At 39.0% G+C, this 24,574-nt stretch overlaps 2 protein-coding genes and 1 long non-coding RNA gene across 6 annotated transcripts; 2 read left to right on the top strand and 1 right to left on the bottom strand.

Annotated features, from left to right (window-relative positions):
* Positions 1 to 3,935: 3,935 nt before the first annotated feature.
* Positions 3,936 to 6,482, top strand: LOC142530670 (uncharacterized). The gene is made up of 2 exons (XM_075636489.1): positions 3,936 to 4,223; positions 4,632 to 6,482. The coding sequence occupies exons 1-2, from the start codon at positions 3,936 to 3,938 to the stop codon at positions 6,480 to 6,482; spliced, it is 2,139 nt and encodes a 712-aa protein (XP_075492604.1).
* Positions 6,483 to 15,204: 8,722 nt separating this feature from the next.
* On the top strand, positions 15,205 to 16,920 carry LOC142531913 (uncharacterized). Of its 4 annotated transcripts, none has more exons than XR_012816406.1 (3): positions 15,205 to 15,506; positions 16,074 to 16,263; positions 16,362 to 16,920. It is a non-coding gene; the product is annotated as an uncharacterized LOC142531913 (long non-coding RNA). The 4 variants fall into 4 exon arrangements; XR_012816408.1 differs by lacking the exon at positions 15,205 to 15,506 and adding an exon at positions 15,740 to 15,980; XR_012816407.1 differs by lacking the exon at positions 15,205 to 15,506 and adding an exon at positions 15,740 to 15,984.
* A 4,407-nt stretch (positions 16,921 to 21,327) lies between these two features.
* Positions 21,328 to 24,369, bottom strand: LOC142531143 (BTB/POZ domain-containing protein SR1IP1-like). The gene is made up of 5 exons (XM_075637203.1): positions 24,036 to 24,369; positions 23,824 to 23,893; positions 23,076 to 23,624; positions 22,449 to 22,994; positions 21,328 to 22,071 (listed from the first exon to the last, which is right to left on the bottom strand). The coding sequence occupies exons 1-5, from the start codon at positions 24,089 to 24,091 to the stop codon at positions 21,520 to 21,522; spliced, it is 1,773 nt and encodes a 590-aa protein (XP_075493318.1). The 5' UTR covers positions 24,092 to 24,369; the 3' UTR covers positions 21,328 to 21,519.
* Between the last annotated feature and the right edge of the window lie 205 nt (positions 24,370 to 24,574).

Below are 24,574 nucleotides of genomic sequence, written 5' to 3'. Positions count from 1 at the left end.
TTGGCAAGATTTAGCACATATCCAACAAAGAGACACTGGAACGGAATTAAACATATATTCCGTTATCTACGAGGAACGACAGACTTGGGACTTTTGTATTCAAAAGATGCTAATCCAAGTATAATTGGTTATGCTGATGCTGGATAGTTATCTGATCCACACAAGGCACGTTCCCAAACTGGATATGTATTTACTCGTGGAGGCACTGCAATATCTTGGCGTTCTCAGAAACAAACGCTCGTAACAACTTCATCAAATCATGCCGAGATTATTGCACTACATGAAGCAAGTCGTGAATGTGTGTGGTTAAAATCAATGACCCAACATATCCAAATTTCATGCGGATTATCATCTGATGAGAAGCCTGTGATACTATATGAAGATAATGCTGCATGTGTTGCTCAAATGAAAGAAGGATACATAAAAAGCGACAGAACTAAACATATTCCTCCTAAGTTCTTCGCATTCACCAAGGAGCTTGAGAAGAATAGATGTATTGATGTTCGTCACATTCAATCAAGTGAAAACTCATCAGATCTCTTCACAAAGGCACTTCCTACGTCAATATTCAGAAAGCACATATAAAATATTGGGATGCGCAATCTACGAAATTAGTGAAGAATTGTTCATGTCAACATCAGGGAGAGTTTACGTGACTGCACTCTTTTTCCCTTACTATGGTTTTTATCCCAATGGGCTTTTCCAAGTAAGGTTTTTAACGAGGCAGTACAAAAACACGTAATGAAGACATCATCGTATCATGATCATCATCACAAGGGGGAGTATTGGAAAATAATATTTAAAATGTGTGTATTGAATATTTGAATGTTGAATATTTGAATGTTGAAAATAAGAGTTGTAGATATTGAAAATTAGTGTGTGATGATGTAGGTAATGATGTATTTTATTTTTGGATTATTTGTAAAGATTTCCTATAAATAGATCTCTCATTTGTGAAGAAAATCACAATTGAGTAGAGAGAAAAATATTATAAAGTGTGTAGTTTGGTAAATTTTGAGAGTTTGAGACTTTTACTTTTTACCATAAATTTTTACTTTTTCACAACAGGGATATCTATTTAATTTTGATAAGTTATTGTTCATTTTACCTAAAAAAAATATGAGATATTACCACTCAATAGTATTTATACTTTTAATTTCTTTGAACTGGGTTTGTTATTTTCGAGGTTAAATCAAGATATATTGTGCTAATTCATGCCCGAACTCGCCAGTTTTCAAACAAAAGTATTTGGTTCACATGTGTCATTCTCCGAGACCGAGTGATGCCCTGGAATGCCCCGGGTCAGGGATAGGCCCTGTGACTTCCCGGGCCATGGAGCATATCCATGGTTGGTGTCCGGACCAGGATGGGATGCTCTCAGGTCAATAGCATGACAAAATGGATTAATGTCCCGAGCCATTGGACCACCCGGGACATGATTTCTCCAAGATGTGGAGTACCCGAGCTCTTCTGTAAATTAACCTGAGAGGCATTCTGCTCGGTCACCTCGATATGATTGAAGTATTTAATGCCGCCGATAAACAGTGTGTATAGCCGACCTATCTCCGATACTAATGCAAGTGGTCAATGAATCAAGTAGTGTGGATGTGACAAGTGTGCGATTTGACATGTCAGAACAATATGATATAATCAGCCACCCTATTATAATTAATGCCCACACACAAAAAACGAGGTCATCATTGCATCCTCTATTATAAATACCAAGTTCTTTACTTGCATTTACTCTCAATTCAGATATTAATTCACACATTTAATACTCTCATTTACTCTCGACACCATTCACACAGCCATCACTTGGCTACATTGATTTTATTGCTTGAGTATCTTGCTGACTTAAGCATCGGAGTGGTCACGCCAGACATCCCTCTGGCGCCCATTCACGTGGTTACCTTTCTGTTCGCAGATATCAAAAATCGGATTAAGGAGTTGCGAGATTCAAGCCAGGCGTCCAACTCATATTTCCTTTGATATTTTGATAGTTTACCCGGTAGAGTTCCCAACCCGACTCATCTATTTCGCCCGGGTTGCATCATTGGCGCCGTCTGTGGGAAATTTGAGTTCTAAGGCGTTGATATGGCTCCTACTAGAAGAACATCAAATCAAGACACTTCCCGGGTTCAGGGAGAAAACAACACCCATGTTTCTGGTGCGGGCGGTCCGCCCCCCAATGGACCCCTGCCTACCTTCAATCTGACAAGCGAAGAGCTGGCCAGAAGAATAACCAAGGCAGTAGAGGAAGCCTTAGCAAAAAAGAAATATCCCAACCATTCTGCCCGACTGGAAGAGGAGCAAGAGCAAGGTCAAGAAAATCAAGAAGAGGAGAGGAGGGAGGAAGAGAGAGAATCCAGTGCTGGTTCTAAGTCCCCCAACGTCGCGGAGGAATTGGAAGAATTGAGGAAAAAAGTGAAGGTATTGGAGGGGCAGGTTGGTTCCAAAAGCAGTTCGCGGGTTGTTAAAGGCTGCCCTTTTGATGATGCCATCATCCGGAACCACTTCTCGGGAATTTCAAATCATCCAAAGTCAAGGAATACGACGGTAGCTCTAATCCTGAAGAACATCTTGCTAGGTTTGAAAACATGGCTATGCTGCACTGCTATGGAGATCAGATCAAATGCAAAGTGTTTCTAACCACCCTGGTCGACTCGGCTCTGAGATGGTTCGAGGGTTTAGCTCCTCAGAGTATTCGCTCTTTCGAAGATTTTCAGAAAGTGTTCTTAAATCAGTTTAGCAGTAGCAAGAAATATAAAAAGACTGCCTTCAGTCTATTCGAGGTAAAGCAGCGCCAGGACGAAACTCTCAGAGCTTATATCAAAAGATTCAACCGAGTGGCCTTAGATGTGCCTGCTTGTGCGCCCGAGACCAAAACTACTGCTTTTACGCAAGGATTGCTATAAGGGGATTTTTTTCGCTCCCTCACCAAAAAACTGCCCTGGGATTTCGAAGATCTTTTGTCCCGGGCAGAGAAATACATCAATATGGAAGAGGCCCAGCATCAGAAAAGAGAAGCATTAAAGAGAGCAAGGGGAGACCGGGTTGTCAGGCCTGAGGAAAGAAGTAACAAGAGGAATGGTTCCGGGCATCTTTCTCACGTTCCCCTGAGAAATGACCGGGATAGGGAGGTTCAAGAATGCAGCTCGGACGTGGCCCCACTTCCTAATCTCACAGCCCAGCCAGTCCGATCTGAGAAGACATGATATTGCACTCTCCATAAAGAGTGCTCTCACAATACGAATGAATGCCGAACCCTAAGGAAAGGATTTAAAAAGCATTCTGAGCCGGAATCCCGCCCTTCCCGGAATGGGCCCAGGTCACCGCCTTGGATATCACAACGACCTGGACCGAACGCTCCCAAAAGATCGGTCGTCATCCCAAGGGGAAGCAGGAGAACAGAAGGGAGTTCTCGGGAAGAAAGGGGCAGACAAATAGAAAGGAAGGACCTTCCCCCCAGCCGGGGAAATCAAAATGATTTCGGGAGGATCTACTAATGGTGATTTTAACCGGGCCAGGAAAACAAGGGGTAGAAGAGTGTGTTTAGAAGTTGATGGGAGGAATCAGAATGAGCCGATTATTAGTTTTGGCCCAGAAGACCTCAGAGGAGTCAGCCTACCTCACAATGATGCTCTGGTCATTCAGGCCCGGGTTGCTAATTATGATGTGTTGAGAGTTTTTGTAGACAACGGGAGTTCTGTTAATGTCATTTTCAAAGAAGCCCTGGTCCAAATGGATTTACAAGAATATCAATTAGAGGCGGTTGAGACTGCCTTGTTTGGTTTCGCTGGACATGCTGTGTACCCTGGGGGGGAAATCACTCTACCCCTGACCCTGGGCACAGGAGACCTGAGAAAGACAGTGATGACTGTTTTTACATGGTGGATGCCCCATCCTCGTACAATATCATATTGGGAAGGCCGACCATGAATGAAATGAGAGCCGTGGCCTCCACTTATCACCAGAAAATCAAGTTCTCGGTGCGAGGACAGGTTGGAGAAGTTAAGGGAGATCAGCCCTCTTCTCGGAGGTGTTATGGGGAGACAGTCCGGGTAGATCAAAAGAAGGCAAAGAGGGAAGGGAAGGAGAAAGAATGTCAAGAGGGGGCCAAGGAGAGAGAAGTACACTTTGTCGCTGAGGAAGAACAAGAAGTGGTGGAAATCGAGCCAGGAAAGCACGTCCGGGTGGCCCGAGACATCAGCACGTCCACCCGGGTAAGTATCTTACAATGTTTGAAAACTAACATCGGTGTTTTTACCTGGTCTCAACAGGAATTGGTCTGGATCTCGCCCCAAGTGGCCGAACATAAATTAAATATCATCCCGGGATCCCGGCCCGTGAAGCAAAAAAAGAAGAGGCATTTTGGCCCTGAAAAAGATAAAGTAATTGAAGAGCAAGTAGGAGAGTTGTTAAGGGCCGGGCATATCAGGGAAGTCCAATTCCCTACCTGGCTATCAAATGTGGTTCTCGTCCTAAAATCTACTGGGAAATGAAGAATGTGTGTGGATTTCAGGGACTTGAATAAAGCATGCCCAAAAGATTGTTATCCACTCCCCCGAATTGATCGGCTGGTAGATTTCACTTCTGGATGCGAGTTATTAAGCTTTCTGGATGCATATCAGGGGTATCACCAAATCCCCTTAGCTCTGGAAGACCAGGATAAAGCCAGTTTTATTACCTCCGGGGGCACCTTTTGCTATGTCGTTATGCCTTTTGGATTAAAAAATGCGGGGGCTACATACCAACGCTTGATGAATCTTGTCTTCCAAAAGCAAATAGGTCGGAATATTGAGGTGTATGTGGACGACATTCTAATCAAAACCCGGGAAGTCTCCCACTTCATTGATGATTTAGCTGAAACTTTCACCACTCTAAAACAATATGGAATAAAGCTCAACCCGGGCAAGTGTGTGTTCGGGGTCAGGAGTGATAAATTTTTGGGTTTCTTGGTAACTGATAGGGGAATCGAAGTTAACCCTGAGAAAATCAGATCAATAATGGACATGCCTTCTCCTCAGTCTGTCCGAGATGTGCAGAAATTAACCGGGAGGATTGCTGCCCTGTCGCGCTTCATTTCCCGATCTGCCCATCGAAGTTATCCATTCTTCCGAGTCCTAAGGAAAGCGCAGAAATTTGGCTGGGACAACAAATGTGAACAAGCTTTTCAGGACTTGAAGAAGCACCTGGCCGATTTGCCTATTTTAGCCAAGCCCGAGCCCGGGGAAAAATTATGGGTCTATCTCTCCGCCACTGAATTTGATGTTAGTTCTGTGCTCATCAAGGAAGAAGGAGCCGATCAGAAACCAATATATTATGTCAGTCATGCCCTTCGAGGGGCAGAATTAAAATACAGTGAATTGGAGAAGGTAGCATTAGCCCTGGTCATGACTGCTCGAAAGTTGAGGCCATATTTTCTCTCACATCCCATTGTGGTCCTCACCAATTCTCCCCTTGGAAGGATCATGACTCATGCCGAAGTCTCCGGAAGAATGGTCAAATGGACTATGGAACTCGGAGAGTATGATATTGAATACAAACCCCGAGCTGCTATCAAAGCCCAGGCCTTAATAGATTTCTTAATAGAGATGGTCCAGCCTGCAGAAGAAGAGGTATGGAGAGTTTTTGTTGATGGTGCTTCAAATCTATCCGGATGCGAAGTTGGAGTGGTCATAATTGCCCCATCCGCGGAGAAGATCAAATTGGCTCTAAGAATTGATTCCCGGGTCACAAATAATGAGGCTGAGTATGAAGCTGTTCTGTCAGGATTGCAGGCCGCCCAGGAAGTTGGGGCCTCCCGAGTGATTATTTATTCTGATTCTCAGTTGGTGGCACAACAAATTAAAGGTGCTTATGAGACCAAAGATGAAAAATTGCTCAAGTACCTGAAACTTATCACAGCCCTGGCTGCCACTTTTACCGACTGGAGCATTGAACAAATCCCCCGGGAAGAGAATGGGGAAGCTGATAATCTCGCCAAGATGGCCATCTCCATATCTGAAGTATGCACCCGTGAAATCATGTGTTTCACCCGGATGGTGCTTTCTATTGATGAAGAAATACCCCCGGTCCAGAAAATTTCATGGATGACTCCTATCGTGGAATACATGGTACATGAAAAGCTCCCAGACGACCGAGCCCAGGCTGCGAAAATCAAAAAACAAGTGCCCAGGTTCGTCTTTTTGAATAATGTTTTGTACAGGCAATCCTATCAGGGCCCATTACTCAAGTGCTTGACAGAAGACGAGATAGAGTATGTCTTCCGAGAAATACACGAAGGATGCTGTGGCGAACACCTCGGTGGAACAGCTCTGTATCGGAAAACTATATTGGCCGGGTTCTGGTGGCCTCAGATGAATCAAGATGCTGCCCTACTTGTCCAAAAATGTCAGGGTTGCCAACATCATTCTAATTTTCACAACCGCCTAGCTGCAAGTATGCAACCAATCTCCGCATCATGCCCTTTTGACCAGTGAGGTTTGGATATTGTGGGTCCTTTCCCCATAGCCCGAGCACAAAAAAAGTTCCTTCTGGTGGCTGTCGATTATTTCTCCAAGTGGGTAGAGGCCGAGCCATTAGCCAAGATCACCGAGGATGAAGTCATAAAATTTCTTTGGAAGAACATTGTTTGCAGATATGGCATCCCGAGGAAACTAATTTCAGATAAGGGAAGGCTTTATCAGCCACCATCATCTTAAATTCCGGAGACTTCAAAAAGTTGGCCATTTTCTCCTCCTTAGCAGTCTTGATGAGAGTCACAGCAGCCTCGAGGTCCTCGGCCCGGACACGGGAGGACTCCGCCTCTACCCTTGCTGCTTTCGCCTCTACCCGAGCCTCAGCAAGCTCCGCTTGAGCCAAGTCCATTTGCTGTTGCCAGCAGGCCTTCTCCCGAGCCAAGACATGCTCATGAAGCTCATTCAAACGACCCACCTCCTCTTGGAGTTTGACATGCATCTCACGAGCCGAGGTAGCCTGAGCGTTTGCCCCCTTGGCCACTTGAGCCACTCGCTCGTAGGAATGTATGAGCATCTGCAAGCTCTGAAAACATAATAAGGTCAGAGAAGGCAGTGTAAAAGAATGCAATTTTATGGACTTACAGAGTAGGTCCGGGACACTCCTTCGCAAAGCAGCATATTGGGATGAATTCCCTGAAGGTGTACCACCTCGTCAGTGCGCAGAAGGCCCCGGATCATTTTGACAAGATCCGAGCCAATATCCTCCCCAAAGATGTTGGGGATGACCCAGGGCCTTCCCCCGGAGGGACCGGCAGAAGAACCAGTCATAGGAGGAGACCGGGCGATCTCCTCGACCTCATCCTCTACCACCACCGCTTCCGCGATCGGCTCCTGGATGGCCCTCCTCTTTCGTTGATTTAGAGGAGCCGGGTCCTCTTCGGCAGCCGGGACGGTGGATTCTTCCCGAGGAAGGGCGGTTTCCTCCTGGCCTTAGCCTCCGCCTCAACTCGGCGTTCTTCAATTTCCAGGGCCTCAGCCGCCGCCCGGGCTTGGCGTTCTTCCTCCTCTTGAATTTCCCGGGCTTTCTTCTCAGCCCGGAGCTTTTTCTGCTGGGCTTTTCTCTTGGCAGCAGCCTCCTGAAAACTTGCCCTGATCATATCTTCTTCGGCTGCATCGAAAATCGACATTAGAATTAAAAGCATACAAAAGATGAGCAGACCATGGAAAGTAATTTACCAGCCTGCGACCCGGGTTGATCAAATTCATCAATAATCCGATCCACTGGGTCACTGGGCCGGGACCCGATCCCATAATGAACCAGATTGTCCCCCCTGATCAGCACCGAGGACAGGTAGGACTGCTTCTCCAAAGCATCCCAGGCATGGGTAAAGGGGGGGAGAAGCTTGAAGTCCCGGGGAAGCTCAGGTTGTGTGGGAAGGGAAGATAGGAAACCCAAGGCACAGGACGGAAGAGTCGGAAATTGAAGAAAGAAAAATTTTGTTTTCCACCCCTTCAAAGAGGAAAGGATGTCGGTTAAAAACCGATAATGCATCCGGGCCATGAAAGAAAAGACACCGTCATTAAATCGGCAAGAATAAAAATAGTGGAAAATAGGAGAGTTGATCAGAAGGGATTTCATGCGGAACAAAACAAAAGTAGCCGCCATTATCCGAAAGGCATTAGGATGGATGTGATTAATGGGAAGATCAAAAAATCGAGCAATACTTTCGAAAAAATGGTGAATCGGGAAACGAAGCCCACTCTTAAGCTGTTCTAGAAAGAAAGTATGATAGCCAGGAGGGGGGGTGTCGGGGTGATCATTTGGCCCAAGAATTTTGATCTTGTAGTCAGAAGGGATGGAGCCTAAAGATCTCAACTCCTCTATACTACCCGGGCGAAGGGTAGAAGTCACAGTAGAAAACCACAAGGGCCTTGTGGCCTTTTCTTTTCCTTTGCCTTGGGTACCAGAAGGCCGGTATGAAGAAGCTTTGGATTTTTGGAGGGGTCGGGAACGGGAGATGTGAATACCTATGGGAATATGAGCAGATTGCTCGGAAGGAGTCGGGGAATTATCTTCTGATCGACCCTTGGCATTTTGGCCAGAAGTAGAGGAAGTAGAGTTTGACATGGCTAAGTAAAGAAGACAGAAAAGACTTACTAGGAAGAAACAAAGATGATGACTGGTAGTCGATGAACGGAAAGATCGCCGGAATAAGATCTGCGCGACGGAAAAGCTCGAGAGAGGAATTTTGCAGAGCTTCGCTACAAGTTGAATTTGCAAATGATTTTTGGAAAAACCGGTCATCTACTATATATAAGGGAAGAAGGAGATCTACACCGTTGATCTAAAGCAAATCAAACGGACCAGATCAGCCTCGGAAATTGAGCGGCATAATTAGGCGGGATATTTGAAAAGACGTGTGCGCAAATCGTGGAGTCGTGATCATTTATCTGCTCGGAATAGGAACAGTTCCTGACAGCTTGTCAGAAGAGGACACATCATTCTGACATCGCATTAATTGCTCGGGGAAACCAAACGACAAAATATCTATAAGCCCGGGAGACATGAGGCCCCGACACTTTAATTATAAGCCCGGGAGACACGAGGCCCCGACACTATCTATAAGATCGGGAAATATGAGGTCCCGGCACCTTATTTTATGCTCATAAGGCGTTAAGTCTTAGCATTTAAATTTCACTTTTCAGTTATATGCTATTCAATTTATATTGATTTATTCATGGAAGAGACAGTACGATAATTAAAATTTTATTGCAAGAACAGTCGGCGGACTGTTATATTATCCATTATCGAAGATACAGAGTCTTGCCACTCAGTTATCCAATTAGTCAATTCATGAATCCGAAGATTGATGAAGGACTCGGAAGTTGCGATCTTGTTCAGCTGATGCCATTCCTTCCACAGCATCGCATGCAGCAGAACTTGGTCGGTGGCTAGATCTGTAACCCGGTCTACTTCGAACTCTTGCTTATACTTCCTCGCTCTTGCTCTTTGTGCGCGACTAGGAGCCAAACCATTCTGGTATGTGTTATTGAGATCTTGAATCTTATACCAGGTATACATGACCTTTACCCAGATATATTCTTCAATGGTCCTCTTCAGATCCTCCAGATGAGGACGCATTTCGCTTGTTACCTGCACGTGCGTACTACTGCAAGCAGTGGAATCACTTGAACTCGACATATTGAATTGATGACCATCTTTCATCCACATCGTCTTATTTATAGACAAGTAGCATTTAATATTAAGGAAGTTGGAGAGGCTTGAGGCAGTCGAAACACCTTCCCGTTTATTCCGGAAGAGAGTTAATCACAACTGTAGAATGAATACATGAACGATCAGGACGAGTCTTGGGAATAGAGCTGAGTAGACGGAAGGACGTGCACGAATATCGATGTGTTGTAATTATTAGATTCTCGAAAAATGAAGCAATTCTCGGCGATATAAATATTAAGAGTATGCATCATAATGACTCCCGTGGACTATCCGAGAGCACTAACTAAACATATTAGCACGGGAAAAATAAGGCCCCGGCATCATATTCTTATCCCGGACGGTGAGAGAGCCCGGCAATTTATCTTAAAGGCCGGGAATATGAGGTTCCGGCATCTTATTCTAAAACTGAGATATGTGAAGGCCCGACAGTTCGGTTTTTCGATTGTCCGTTATTTATCTTCGATTAAGGTCGCTCAGTTTTGACGGTTACTCTATACATGATATATATATATATATATATATATATATATATATATATATATATATATATATATATCAACTGATGAAATTCAAAGATGCTAGGAAAATAACAGAGATATAAAACAAAAATAGTTTTTATTTATCTGACGAAATTCTTGCGGATTACATCATAGTGTTCCTCCTCTACAAAAGTCATTCACAGGGTCATCCAGCCCTTTATTTCTCCAGTGGAAGTCTTGAGGAAGCTATCGGAGTTGGTGATGTCCGTCAGAATCTTCCTTTCCTTGTAGAGCATCAGCTCGTAGACATAGTCATCCTCGAAGAGATCCGCTATCTCGGAAACGTGAAGGCGTTCCCGGTACTTCTTCAGCTTTACCACTAGTCTAGAAGCATTAGCTTCCCCAGTCTCGTAGAGAAACTTCAATCTCTGAAGCTCTTCCCAGTAGTGGATAATTTTGTGGAAAACTCCATCTTCTATAGCAGCCTTTCGAGTTTCCAAAACAGACTTCTTGAAAGCTACAGCCATATCCGGGGACTTTGAGCCGCTTGCACCTGCCATTGTATTCCCTGAATAATAAGTTTGCTGATGTCGTTGAACAAAAGGTGGGTTACTATATATAGGAGAGGGAAGCCAATCCACACCATTGATCCATAATGAATTAAACGGCTCAGATTTACATAGGAAATTGCACAAAGATATTTGAAAAGACAGGTCCAGGAATCAATGCGTCATAATGATTTATTTTCTTGGGAAACAAAGATTCTCTGACAAATCTTATGACCTACGTCAACAATACCCACATGTCAACACGCTACAACTATCCCGAAAAAGAACCAAGTGGCAAGGCGATTTTCCTGCCCGGGCACCCAAGACCAATCGGGACAGCGAGTGAACTCTAGCCCGACTAATTAAGGAGGGAGTGATGATGCCCTGGAATGACCCGGGTCAGAGATAGGCCCTGGGACTTCCCGGGCCATGGAGCATATCCATGGTTGGTGCCCGGGCCAGGATGGGATGCTCTCAGGCCAATAGCATGACAAAATGGATTAATGTCCCGAGCCATTGGACCACCCGGGACATGATTTCTCCAAGATGTGGAATACCCGAGCTCTTCTGTAAATTAACCTGAGAGGCATTCTGCTCGGTCATCCTCGATATGATTGAAGTATTTAATGTCGTCGATAAACAATGTGTATAGCCGACCTATCTCTGACACTAATGCAAGTGGTCAATGAATCAAGTAGTCTGGATGTGACAAGTGTGCGATTTGACATGTCAGAACAATAGGGTATAATCAGCCACCCTATTATAATTAATGCTCACACACAAAAAACGAGGTCATCATTGCATCCTCTACTATAAATATCAGGTTCTTTACTTGCATTTACTCTCAATTCAAATATTAATTCACACATTTAATACTCTCATTTACTCTCGACACCATTCACACAGCCATCACTTGGCTACATTGGTTTTATTGCTTGAGTACCTTGCTGACTTAAGCATCGGAGTGGTCACGTCGGACACCCCTCCGGCGCCCATTCACGTGGTTACCTTTCTATTCGCAGATCTCACAAATCGGATTAAGGAGTTGCGAGATTCAAGCCAGGCGTCCAACTCATATTTCCTTTGATATTTTGATAGTTTACCCGGTAGAGTTCCCAACCCGACTCGTCTATTTCGCCCGGGTTGCATCACCGAGGTTAGTTGACACCGACGTTATTCAACAATCACATAATTGCTAAACAACAAGCCTCGTAGTACAGTATAAATCAAAACCATTTTATTGCATAAATACCATAAAAATGGAATCTTGTTTACAATAGTAACTCCGAAAAGGATAAAAATCTGCGGAAGCGTTTATAATTTGAATTAAAAACTCACAAGAACATATTCTTAATTAAAATTCTCCATGCGTCCACTATCAGCCCCAAAACTGGTGTCTGATTCTTCTTTCTATAATTCTTCTTATGATTTATCTGGGATGGTAGAGTAAGATGTGAGTGATATGGTCGTCACTCAGTAAGCGAGGACCGTTCGAGTACAACATAACAAAATGCATAAAAATTTGAAACACATACCATGCATAACATGACTCATACCATATGCATACCATTGACCAGGCACTGAGATTCCTCTACTTTCTATAGTTTACTGATATCAATTCCTAATTTTTACTCCTCTAATGGGGCGAGACCATATAGCGGTTACATCCCCACCACATAATGGTCATATCATATATTTGAGATTCTCTCTCATATCAAGTTGAATCCTCACAGTGCCAAAACATACATCATGCGAGACCAGAAGGAGGTAGAATAAGAATTTCTGCTCGACCGAATTTTCGAAAACGAAAATTATACATAACCAAAATTAAATTTAAAACAAGTCCACTTACCTTAGATCTGGAAGAAAACATGAAGAATTCGAAAATCATAGAAGAATCATGCAACCGATGTTTAATTCTTCGAAAACACAGCAGCACATCGCTCAAAAAATCAGCCGTCTTGAAAAATTCTTTGTGCCCTTGAACCGTTGGATCGGGTTTAAACTTTAAAAGTACATTCAAAAGTAAATCAAATAAATTATGAATCAACTTTCAGTAGATATATAATCTTTTCGTTTTGTTATAAAAGGTTCAGTGTCTAATTTTTATTTTTTAAAAAAAAAATAATTTATGGTTTAAAAAAATAGATGTATATATTGAAGTTCAACCACAACAAGAAAAATGTCATTTTAAAACTGTTGTTAAAGCCAGTGTTGTTAAATGGTCCGCTCAAAGACAACGATTTTTCACCGTTGTCGTAGCTACAATTTGCGACGATTTTGAAAACTGTCGCAAATGAAAAACTGTTGTCGTAGCTACAATTTGCGATGGTTTTGACAACCGTCGCAAAAGATATTTGCGACGGAAAGCATATATCCACCGTCGCTAATTAGCGACTGTTCTATACCCCGTCGTTAAATTTAGCGACGGTTTAGTAATAACCGTCGCTAAATGTAACGACGGTATTCATGTGCAAAACCGTCTCTACTTAGCGACGGTTTATATATTCCGTCGCTAATATTTTAGGTAAAATAAAAAAAATTAAGAATTTAATAAATCTGTGTTTTGAATTGGTACAATCGTGTAAGAGATAAAAAATTTAAGTGTCGTGAAGTGATAAAATCGTGTAAGGGATAAAAATTTTAATTGTTTTGAAGTGGTAAAAAAATCGTGTAAGAGATAAAAATTTTAAGTGTTATGAAGTGGTAAAATCGTGTAAGAGATAAAAAATTTTAAGTGTTGTGAAGTTGTAAAATCGTGTAAGTGAGAAAAATTTAAGTGTTGTGAAGTGAATGGAAGAAAATGGAGCGAATTTGCAGGTATTTATAGATAGTGGTGGAAGAAAATGGAGGGAAGTTTAGAAGGGATCGAATTTTTGAATTTGCGACGGTTGGATTAGAGCCGTCGCGAATATTGGCAACGGTTTAAGCTAAACCGTCGCTAATATTAGCGATGGTGTTATATAAACCGTCGCTAATATCAAATTAGCGACAGTTGTACATGATACTGTTGCTAACTTTAGCGACGGTTCAAATGTAACCGTCGCTAATTTGAAGTGAATAGAAGAAAATGGAGCGAATTTGTAGGTATTTATAGAGAGTTGTGGAAGAAAATGGAGGGAAGTTTAGGCGGGATTAATTTTTAACTTAGCAACGGTTTGAGCTAAACCGTCGCTAATATTAGCGACGGTGTTATTTACACCGTCGCTAATATCACATTAGCCACGGTTGTACATGAAACCGTTGTCATAAACGTTCAAAGACAACGGTTTTACAAAACCGTTGTTATTGACCCTAAAAACTGTTGTCTTTTGCTTAAAAAATTATCTACGACAACGTTTTTAGAATTTTTTAACAATGGTTTTAGTTAAAACCGTTTTCGTATGTGTGTTGTTGATTCTGTAATTTCTTGTAGTGAACTGCTATAACTACTTTAGATTTTTAAATAGTGCACACAATTTGCTATGCCTTCAATTATTATGGGAAATTTATCGTATAGCATGGTCTTGATTACAAGGTATCTAGGACGAGATTACTAGCTCGTAGAGGGATTTTGTTCAATTCTTAAACAAAGACTACAAGAAAAACACGGATTAGAAACCGACAAATCAGTCTCTACTCAGTCTCCACCGCAAAATAGAAACCGATTCGCGACCAATTTAGTTGGTATCGATAAATTTGGTTGCTAATTGTGAAAGACCGGTACCATGATTGAAGTGCTCCTTTTATAATAAAATTTGCGTTTACTTTAAAAAAATTCAATAAACAACAAAAATATTAACCAAAAATATACTTGAAAAAGCAAAGAAACTTAAAAAACATCAATCATTTAGTGAAGAGAAAACTTTCTTTCCAAAAGTAGACTAATAGTACTGTTAAATGATACGCAAATTCGATAAGCTCTATTATATAATCTATTAATATATCATATTGTTTCTCCTATTATTCTTGCTCTTGACAATACACATAATTCGCAAAAAAAGGCGATAAAAATCAATTACATCATATTAATCGAATATTTCAACCATAATCAATTTTAGTTTTGCGAGAAGCTAATCATGCAATAATTCATATCCAAATCAATCACATCATATTAATAAATCTTAATTTTGAGAGAGAAGTTAATCATGCAATAACTCATATCCCTTATTGAATATTGCGTAGTAAATTATAAAGTTGTGCTTAATTAGATTGAATGAAATCTCCCTTTATATATATATATATATATCCGAGCAGTAATTTATATGTAACTTTCAAGTACATGTGATTCATTTTGGCATGCCGTGTTATTTCATTTAATTTTTTTATATATTTTTCCTGGAGTGGCCTTTCTGATACAGGAACTATATTATATATAAAATTTTCATAATAATTTAATAGAAACAGTAATGTATAATATAGACAAATTTTATAATAATAAAATAATATCCTAGAGTGCTGGATATGTCTAGGGGGCATCTCTTTCGCAAAGTTGGAATCAGATTGGGCAAAGGCACTGGGATTTGTTTGGCATGCCCTCTTTATCATCATTCAGACCAAATCAAAACTCCCATTTGCAACAAACAATTGCTTTGATTTTTGTGTCCGAAAAATAATTTTTATTATATTCTTCTTCGACCCTATGTTTCTTTGCAATCCAAACATTTCACACACACACACAGAGCCAGCAAGTGTATATCTATCTATATATATAGCTGAAGCTGAAGATTGATTGGTAGGAAACATATATATGTATGTTTTCTTGCTTCTGTGTCTTCTCCAGATGTGATTGTGTTCTGTTAAGGTAAGAAAATTTACTTACTATTTTCCTCAAATTTAGTTTAAAAAAAATAAAAATTGGGCTGATCTTCTTTTGTTTTTTGCTTGAGCCTAGGAGGTTCGAGAAAATTCAGTATTTATTGCGAATTTAGTTTTATTTTTGTTTAACACATGCTTATTGAGAATTTATTGCGATTTTTGTGTTTTTTAAGTGATATCTTGAATTTCATATTGGAAACTTTCAAAACTATTTTGTCGGATATGTTTCTAATCAATATTCTGCTCGAATATATATGGTATAATAGGATAAAATTTTAATGTAATGTGAATAAAAATATCTGAGGCAGCCAGCATGCAAACATGATCTTTAATGGAAACACTGTTGTTTCGAAAAAGACAGGAAACCACGCTTACAGATATTTCATACGCAAAATAATTATCATGGCCCGAAACATTATGACACATAAAATTAATCAAAGAAGAGGGGTACAAAAAACATGTGGGTTTTCGCTTTCATGAACTTTTCAGCACGATACTTTCTCGCTACTCTTTATTGTCCATAAATTTCTCTGCCTGTTTTCTTGATCCGCAGGTGGAGTCCCCAGTACAAGATTGATTTCCTAATGTTCTAGTTTTACTTCCAGCTGTAGGATTTAGATTTGGCAAGAAAATAGAATTTGGTTGCTCGATCTGGAATGGAGTACTCGAGGTTTATGAATTCATACGACAAGGAATACATGAAAATGGCGATGCTAAAGCACGAGGAAACATTTCGGGATCAGGTCCAGTTCCCTGATTCTTGGCTGCAGAATTTAATTCAAAGGCCTTGTTTGATTTTATTAATCAACCTTCTGAATTTGTTGAAATTTTGTTTTTCCAGGTTAATGAGCTACATCGTCTGTATCGAATCCAGAAAATGTTGATGAAGGAGATTGCTAAAAACAGGCACGGGCCCTGGAAATGTCTGGACCTAGAGAATCGGGCTGTGGAATTCAAATTTTCGGAACCCGCGGGAGAAAATTGTAGGGTTTTAGAGGTTGAAGATGATCAGAATGATCTTGAGCTGACGTTGGGTCCAAAAAGTTATAATCAGAATAAAATTAAATTAGCTGCAGAGCAGACTGTTGCATCAGATCTCAGGCCGAGTTTATCTTCTTCAAAGAGAACAAGAAACTCAATTAGAGAAGAATTGTTGAGCCAGCAAAAATGGGCCAGCCTGGAAATGAGTAACTTATCAAACCAAGAAAGATTAGATAATCCCCATTGGCATTTCAAGGTCTTGAGCTTGAATATGGCTTGAAAATTGGGAATAAGATGAAGCATCCACACCATTAGGTATGACCGTTCCATTTTATCAACTGATTCTGTGAATGTTGATTAATGTAATATCATTTAACTTCTATTGCAAATTAATGGGATTTCGTCAAATCTTCTTACTATTTATCTTATACTCTTTCTCCAGCAGTATATGCTAAATCGAACCCGAAAATTAGATTAATTCATTTAAAGTAAATATCTTGCAACGCTTCGTGCATTTTTTTGAGTACTGGACTACATCTGTGTGACAAAATGATCGGTATATTCCATAGACAAGTATCTTGGCTTAATTCAAAAATATACATGGGAAATCCCAAGAATGCAGCATTGTCCCACATGCATATAGAGACAATGTACGCCTGGTCTTTTTTAAGATTTAACCTATGTGATGAATACCATAAATGTAATGAAAAATTGTTACAACTATATCATTAAAACCTTCCTAATACTTAATAATAATAATCATGCGCGGATCTCATATGAAGCATAATCCAAAAGGGAACGTTCAGACAAAAAATTAAAAAAAGAAAGGAAAGAATATCTCGTAATCTTGATTAATTATGACATGAACAAGATTGAGTGTATTCGGAATTGTTTAATTATAACTAATTATACTAAATTGATGAAATCATGTCATTATTCAAATTTATCAAAACAACTAAATTATATTTGAAATCATATATTAGAAATCCCTTATCCTAAAGGATTTGATCCGATCGCCCCATCCGGATTTTTCAAGAATTAAGTGCATTTCATGATGTACGAAGCAACGTTATGCCTCTTGACCAAGCAACTTTTTCTAAAATTAGAAGAACATATATATTTTAAGAATTATAAAATCATTATTTATAATAGAAGCTTTCCAATTGCAAGAATGGGAAGATCATGTTTGCAAAACTTGCGTTGCTTTTATATTTGATATGCAAGGCCGAAAGGGAATCTAAATTCCACCGTCGAAGGCCATTGAACTTGTGATTGGAACCTTTTACATGGGATTTCATTGCACTATTTTCTGCAGCAAAGTCACATCATTAAGGGCCCCATGCATTGTAAATAATTTCCAAATAATGTTAGTTTTATTCTCTTTGAAAAGATAACAAAATTGGGGAGAATCTCATGTAGATAAGCTTGTTCAACTTTTGGGCCATTCATTAAATCTTGATGATGTTTTTTTATAGATGGTTTCATCTTGAAACTAGAATATAAAAATTTCCCGACTAAACAATGATTTGAACTGTTTTCATGTGTCTGCCATTAAATAAACATCAGATTCCCGTTTCAAAATAAATTATTCACTTCCAAGTCTTGATTGAAACCATATGGTGTATCATCATTAGTTTTTTGTTAAAAAAAGTATGGGTATTAAATTAATTAGATCACTCCCGGGCCGTCAATTCTGTGTCACGGATTCTCTAAAATGGGTATTGGGTTTAGATTAGGTATTAATTTTTAAATCCGAGTGGGTATTGGTCGAGTGACGAGTTTAATAATATCCAACTCACTAGCATCTCTACTTGTCCTTAATCAACCCAACAAAAGAAAATAAAAATCAATGAAAATGAGATTGGGAAGAAGAAAACCAGTCATCGAAAGGCTTGCCTATATTAATAATCTTCCGTGTATTGTTATGGGTTATTTTAATGAGATCTTACACCTAAAGGAAAAGGAGTAGGTCTCTTGTGAGACGGTCTTACGAATTTTTATCTGTGAGACGAGTCAACCATACCGATATTCACAATAAAAGGTAATATTCTTATCATAAAAAGTAATACTTTTTCATGGATGACCTAAATAAGATATCTGTCTCACAAAATACGACCCGTGAAACTGTCTCACACTAGTTTTTTCCAAGGAAAAAAATGGAATACACATGATCTTCCGAATAACATATTTCGCATAATATATATCATGATCATAACGTAAGCATAACTTGGCATATATACTGAGATTCATCTACTTTCCATAGTTTACTGATACAACTCCCTAATTTTTACTCCTGTAAAAGGACAAGATCATGTAACGGTTACAATCTCATCGTGTAAGGACCATTAGCTTATCGTATGTTGGGATTTCCACTCATATATAGTTGAATCTTCACAGTGCCAAAACATAGAATAGTTTCAACAAAACACAAAGTGAATAACTCATGGTCAAACGAAACTTTCGAAAGCTGAAACAATTCATATACGAATTATTTTAAAACACAAATCCACTTAAAAGAACAAGTGTACCAAATCTATATATATATATATATATATACAGAGTTGTCTGCTATATTTAGTAAGTTTCATTCAAATTTTTTACTAAATTAAAAAATAAAGAAGAAAAATTATTTTCTAATATATTTAATAATATTACAATTCTCTATTGAAAATAACAATAAAATTGGTTTGTCTTTTTGAAGTTCTCATGCGTATTGGATGACAGCATTTGAAATGTTTGATAATTAATCTGTAATTGACTAAAGTATGAAAATTAATAAAATTATTGTAAAACTTATCAAATTCTTTTTCAAATTTCAATTTTAAAATTGAATTTCTTGAAAATATAAATTTCACTTTTAATTTCAAATTTAAATCTAAATAACTTGAAAAAATAAATCACATTCAAAGATTTGACCTTGGTTCCATCACATGATTCACACCAACAAGGTTGTACTGAATATAATTTGAATTCGAAAATATAAATAAGTACGACTAGTTTCCATCCCTCGTTTTAGACAGAATAAAACTGACTCCTCTGTTTAAAGTCATTCGAGAGGTCGACCCTTCGAAAATTTATTGAGCGCTGAAACTTCGATTAATTCGTTACTACGATCCATCGCATATAAAAACAATTGAGATTTCAGTATGCAGTGTCTTTCATGGTAAAAAGATTGTATAATTATTTTTTCCGTAAATCTATATGAATATTATATAAAGTACAAATATCTGCTCTTTCTATATTTTTGTAGGGATTTAAGTCATTGTCAATTTCATGTTGCTTTATTCAGAATCACGAATCCCAAGGATCTTAAAATTTTGATATTTGTTTCGATGTTCCATTAATACATAAAAAAATGTCAAACCAAGAAATAATTAGGTATTTTCATCAAAATAGATAAATAAGTATATAGTCTGTGCTGGAGACGGAGGAGGTGACAGAAGATATCAAAAATGTTGATTCAGGGCTCAATTTGAAGCTAGGGGTCATGGCTAAGCCGAAGCAAGGGTGGTCAGACCACCTATGGCGGTAGCGACGAGGAGATTTGGTGAGCGCCAGGTTTTGATGGAATTGGGGTTTTGGGATTGGGTTCCTTATCGGAAACTGAATGTATCTCGTATGTGTTTATGTACTAAACTAACTAAAGACTCAGGAGCAGATGAATGAATGAGAAAAATATTGAGTAGGAAAAGATTATGGGAAATTGTGAAAATAGGAGAGTAGAGATTGAGATTGAGGCCTAAAAGTCGGAGAAATGAAAAAAAAAAAAGGTTAAAAAAACCAACTATTCCATGACGTTTTGGTAAAAATGTCAATATAATTAGGTTATTATGATTTATATTTATTACATCAATTTTTTAGCAAATTTCATTAAAAGGTTTTTTTTGCCAACTGATATCTCGCGGATGGGCTCACTATTCCTGACTCATTCCTAGCCCAAATGGAAGACAATTTCATCCAGAGCCCAGATATTCTTCTATAAATATAAGGTTTGAGTGTTCAGTTCAGTCTCTGACTTGAGCATCGGAGGGGCTACGCCAGGATGGCAGGACACCCTTCTGGCCCCCTTTTAACGGTCTTATTCGTGATTTCAGGCTCGAGAGAATTTCGAAACCTGCGTCTGGACTAAAGATACTTGCTGGAATCGAACCCTAAATTTTCCGTGAGTATCACCAACATTATATAAAAAGTGTCATCACTATAATGTCATTACACCTAACTTTTTGGTCATCTCGAATGTTCGGCATACAGTAGTTTTTATTTGACAGTTCTTTTTGCGCCATCCACATGTTTCGATAAGACACTGTCGAAAATCTGTAAACAAAGCATCACATATCCTTATGTCTTTTGGGTTGTCATTTATTTCATAGCTCTTTTGTGAAGTGTGGCTTGATGGTTTATTAATATAATGCATTGTTTTATTCAAAAATAAAATAAAATAATTGACTTGTAATTTTCATTATTCTTTTCCAAGAAGATTGAATATCAGTATACCTTTTTGTTTGATTAGCCCATATGTGAAATAAAATAAAATGCTTTTGTTCTTATTAAATTGAACAGAGGAAGATATGGAAGGGGGAAGAACTCATTGTTGGACTTATTTCTTTTCAATTTATTATTTTAAAAATATGATGAATATTTCTTTTTCGGAAAAAAGTACATGGCTAATTCTTACGCGGTACCCGTAACAAAAAAGTCTAATTGACAATTTTATGATTAGATTTGAAATTCATCGATCTAAACATATAAGTTAACACAAATCGAATCTCAATTCAATGTCAACCAATCGACATATTTGTGCAACAAACATAACTAATACATCACCAGACAAGAAGTGTAACTTACATTTTGCTTTGTACATAATTCATTGAAACAGGGAACAAACAACAAAATACATATATTATCCAGATCATCTTCCTATGCTCAAACCGATACGATGCATGATCCACATATATTCTTCATTTCGTATCCAAAGTAAAAATGAATAACCAAAAGCTTGGGTTCATCGAATGTACATGTCACGATATCGAGTGACGCCTAGTTTTACTTGGTTTATTCCTACCTCTGGTACCTGGTAACAATCCATCAGCCCGTATAAATCTACCGAGTTTCCTTGAAACCGAGCTTATGAACGAATATTTTTGTGACAAAGTAGGTTTATCCGTGGACGTGGCATGGCTGGTCACCAAGGGGCTAACAGGTTTCGACAAAGATTTGTTGCCTGAAGAATTTTCCAATTCATTTAACTTCATTTTCATGTTCAGAAGCTCGAGTTTCAAGTCGTGATTTTCCTTTTGTAGAGATGAGGTCTCGTCTTGCAAGACAGGGTGAATGTCCACGGACTTGTGATTGATCAATTTTCCTGAATGAAGAGAGGACTCGTGATTGAGGCTACTATTATCCATGACTTCCCTTAAACGTTGCTGCTCGTAGTAAAGTACTTGAATAACAGTTTGAACCGGTAGCCTATCGTTCTGAGCCGCGTGAGCACATGCCTCTCGAGAGAGCTTTTGACAGTTCATGACACTGCAAAGTTTCTTTCTCTCTGTATCACTTAAAGAAGGATGAGCCTGCACATGTATACATGACATGAAATAGATATATGTTGCAAAACGAGAATATTTTTATGTACAACTTAGAATATTATTGATTGGACGTCTTTATCTTGTGCTGAAAAGTTGTAGCTGATGGTAACAAAAGTTGGCAGGCTAAGTTCCGTTTTCGACTAAGATTCAGCTAGATGCCTTAAATCTCACAAGAAAATAGCAACTTATTGTGACTTTGATTTTGAGACGCGGTAAAATTGTATAACTGAGTACATATGCTGCCATATTAGAAGTTGTAACTAGCAGAAATAAGAGCTCAAGCAGCACGTTTCGACCATGGCTCTATTTTTGCCTAGATCAGAAGAATCAATCAATGTAAAGAGAATGGACAAAATACAAACCTTCAAATAAATGTCGATGGCTTTGTACATTCCATCTTCTGTTATTCTTGGCTGTTCAGGGATAAGTTCTGCAAGATCAACAAATTTAGTAACCGATAGATTACGATCAGAAGCGATTTCTGATAGATAATTCTCCAATAATCGTGTCACTCTCTCCGTATCACTTGCTGAAGGGGAATTATAATCTTCATCTGCATTATAATTATACCCTATTTTATTCATCTCCCTTTCACATTCAAAGAAAGTTCTTGTGATTCGTAGTACAGCTTCAACATCGAACAGCGTATCACCCGTGAAGGCATAAGATGGGATCAAAAGATCATCTAGCGCAGCTTGTGCAAGTTGCGAGGCCACTCTCCTCTCCAAATCAAGCCGACAAGCAGCTGTTGTTTCTAAGTATATCGAAGCTCGAAGAAGCATCGATAGAAAGCTGACGGAGACTGAGTTTTTCACTCTTGGTAAAAGGCTAACTATTGTTTCTAACACAACCCTTTTCTCGTGTTCTTGTCTTGGTTCGATTTTCTTCCGACCCTTTCCAAATATCTCCTAAAACAGGAAGAAAAAATAAATGAAATAGGCTATTTATATATGATCGGGAACTAAAAGTTACTAGGGGTAAGTCCTCACCAAACCTCTAAGCGATTTTTGTGCATATAGCATAACTATTTGACCAAGATCCTGCTGCTTGAATCCTCTTGCTATCATCGCAATGAGAACCCTTTGGAACATATCGATTCGTAGGACGGCCAAATCCTCACCCCACCAATCAACAGCTCGCTTTGAGCTATCTTGACACATAATGATCGATATGGTGTCGGTGCTTCTGCTGACCAACCGTACTTCCTCAGCCATCGGGAGAAGGTTTTCCGACGAATGTAAAATCGATACAGCCCCAGGCACAGTCTTTAATGCGACTTCATTTAAATATGACTCGGTTCTTTGGATCAAATTTCCTGTGGCGTAGTCCTCTGTCATTTCAAGAAACTCTGCTGCACATCTAAGCATCGCGATGTTCTCGGAGGTGATTTCGAAGTGTATGCCATAGCAGAAGTTTGCTGCAAGTTCAAATGCCTCCGGCCCACCCGGGACATCGGGGATTTCGATAATGGATTTAGGGGTATCGGTGGATTCTGAGAGTTTTTTGCATATGTATCCACTTTTTGAGACTAGAGGAAACTGTGTGGATGTCGGAAAATACATAAAGAAAATAACAAATCCAGATTTCTTTCGGAAAATTTTGTTCGTCATTCCTATCATCGAGTATTTATGAAAGATTGAATTCGAACACAGTAAGAAATCACTTCATGAATTCAGGAAAACTAAAATGTAACACCATGAATCATGATTTTGATTTGGAAACATAGAAGTGTGATACCTTGTGCAAACAAAAGGAAGTTCCTCGAGCAGTAACTGTTACATCGCTTGGAATTTCATGGGAAAAAACCCTGTTCAATACAAATTAGAACTCTAAAGAATTTTTCATTATCATCCCGTTAAAACAAATTCAAACAAAGAACACGAATACTTATGAATATGATCAAATCCCAGTACAGTAATCAGAAAGATAAAAAGAAAAATAAACCACACCATTGGCTAGTCCTCTTCATGTCACCGGAAAGAAGCTCTTTTTTCTTAGCAGACATGATTGTAGCGCCGGAGGTGAACTCTACTCCTTTTCGAGATCCATCATCTAAATCGGAATACTATTCTTATAATCGACCCACGAAATTTTTTATTAGTTTCTTGAAATGACGAAGGGATTTTTGTGGGAAATTTTGATCTGATGAGTAATAAATGATGATCCTTTATTTTTTTGCTGACAAACACAGTGGGCTGAAGAAAATACTGAATCATCGATTATGAGATTGTACAATCATGGTTTCCTGGTCTTATATTAGTTATTTTATCGCTCGTTCGCCTTCAAATATCATTTGTAGTACTTTTGAGAATTCCTTTTATAGTCTTTTACATGCTCGTAATAGTTAATATTTTTATTTTTATATTTCTCATTATTCCCACCTTTTATATGTTTAATTAATACATTTTTGTGTAATTTTATTGTAGGAGGAACTTTTACGGTCTTGGAGCAAATTTGAGTTAAAAAGGTGATGTTTATCACATTTGAA

The sequence above is a fragment of the Primulina tabacum genome, chromosome 17 (assembly GCF_025594145.1).
Source record: "Primulina tabacum isolate GXHZ01 chromosome 17, ASM2559414v2, whole genome shotgun sequence".
Taxonomy (NCBI): Eukaryota; Viridiplantae; Streptophyta; class Magnoliopsida; order Lamiales; family Gesneriaceae; genus Primulina; species Primulina tabacum.
The sequence above is the reverse complement of the archived record's forward strand: the minus strand, read 5'-3'. Positions and strand labels throughout refer to the sequence as shown.

Bases quoted from the DNA above. Each gene is read 5' to 3' on its own strand.
- LOC142530670 (XM_075636489.1), top strand. From the start codon at position 3,936: ATGAATGAAATGAGAGCCGTGGCCTCCACTTATCACCAGAAAATCAAG. The intron at 4,224-4,631 runs GTAAGTATCTTA...GATGCATATCAG, and splicing joins ACATCAGCACGTCCACCCGG to GGGTATCACCAAATCCCCTT.
- LOC142531143 (XM_075637203.1), bottom strand. From the start codon at position 24,091: ATGTCTGCTAAGAAAAAAGAGCTTCTTTCCGGTGACATGAAGAGGACT. The intron at 23,894-24,035 runs GTGTGGTTTATT...TGTATTGAACAG, and splicing joins ATGAAGAGGACTAGCCAATG to GGTTTTTTCCCATGAAATTC. The intron at 22,072-22,448 runs GTTTGTATTTTG...ATACATGTGCAG, and splicing joins CCATCGACATTTATTTGAAG to GCTCATCCTTCTTTAAGTGA.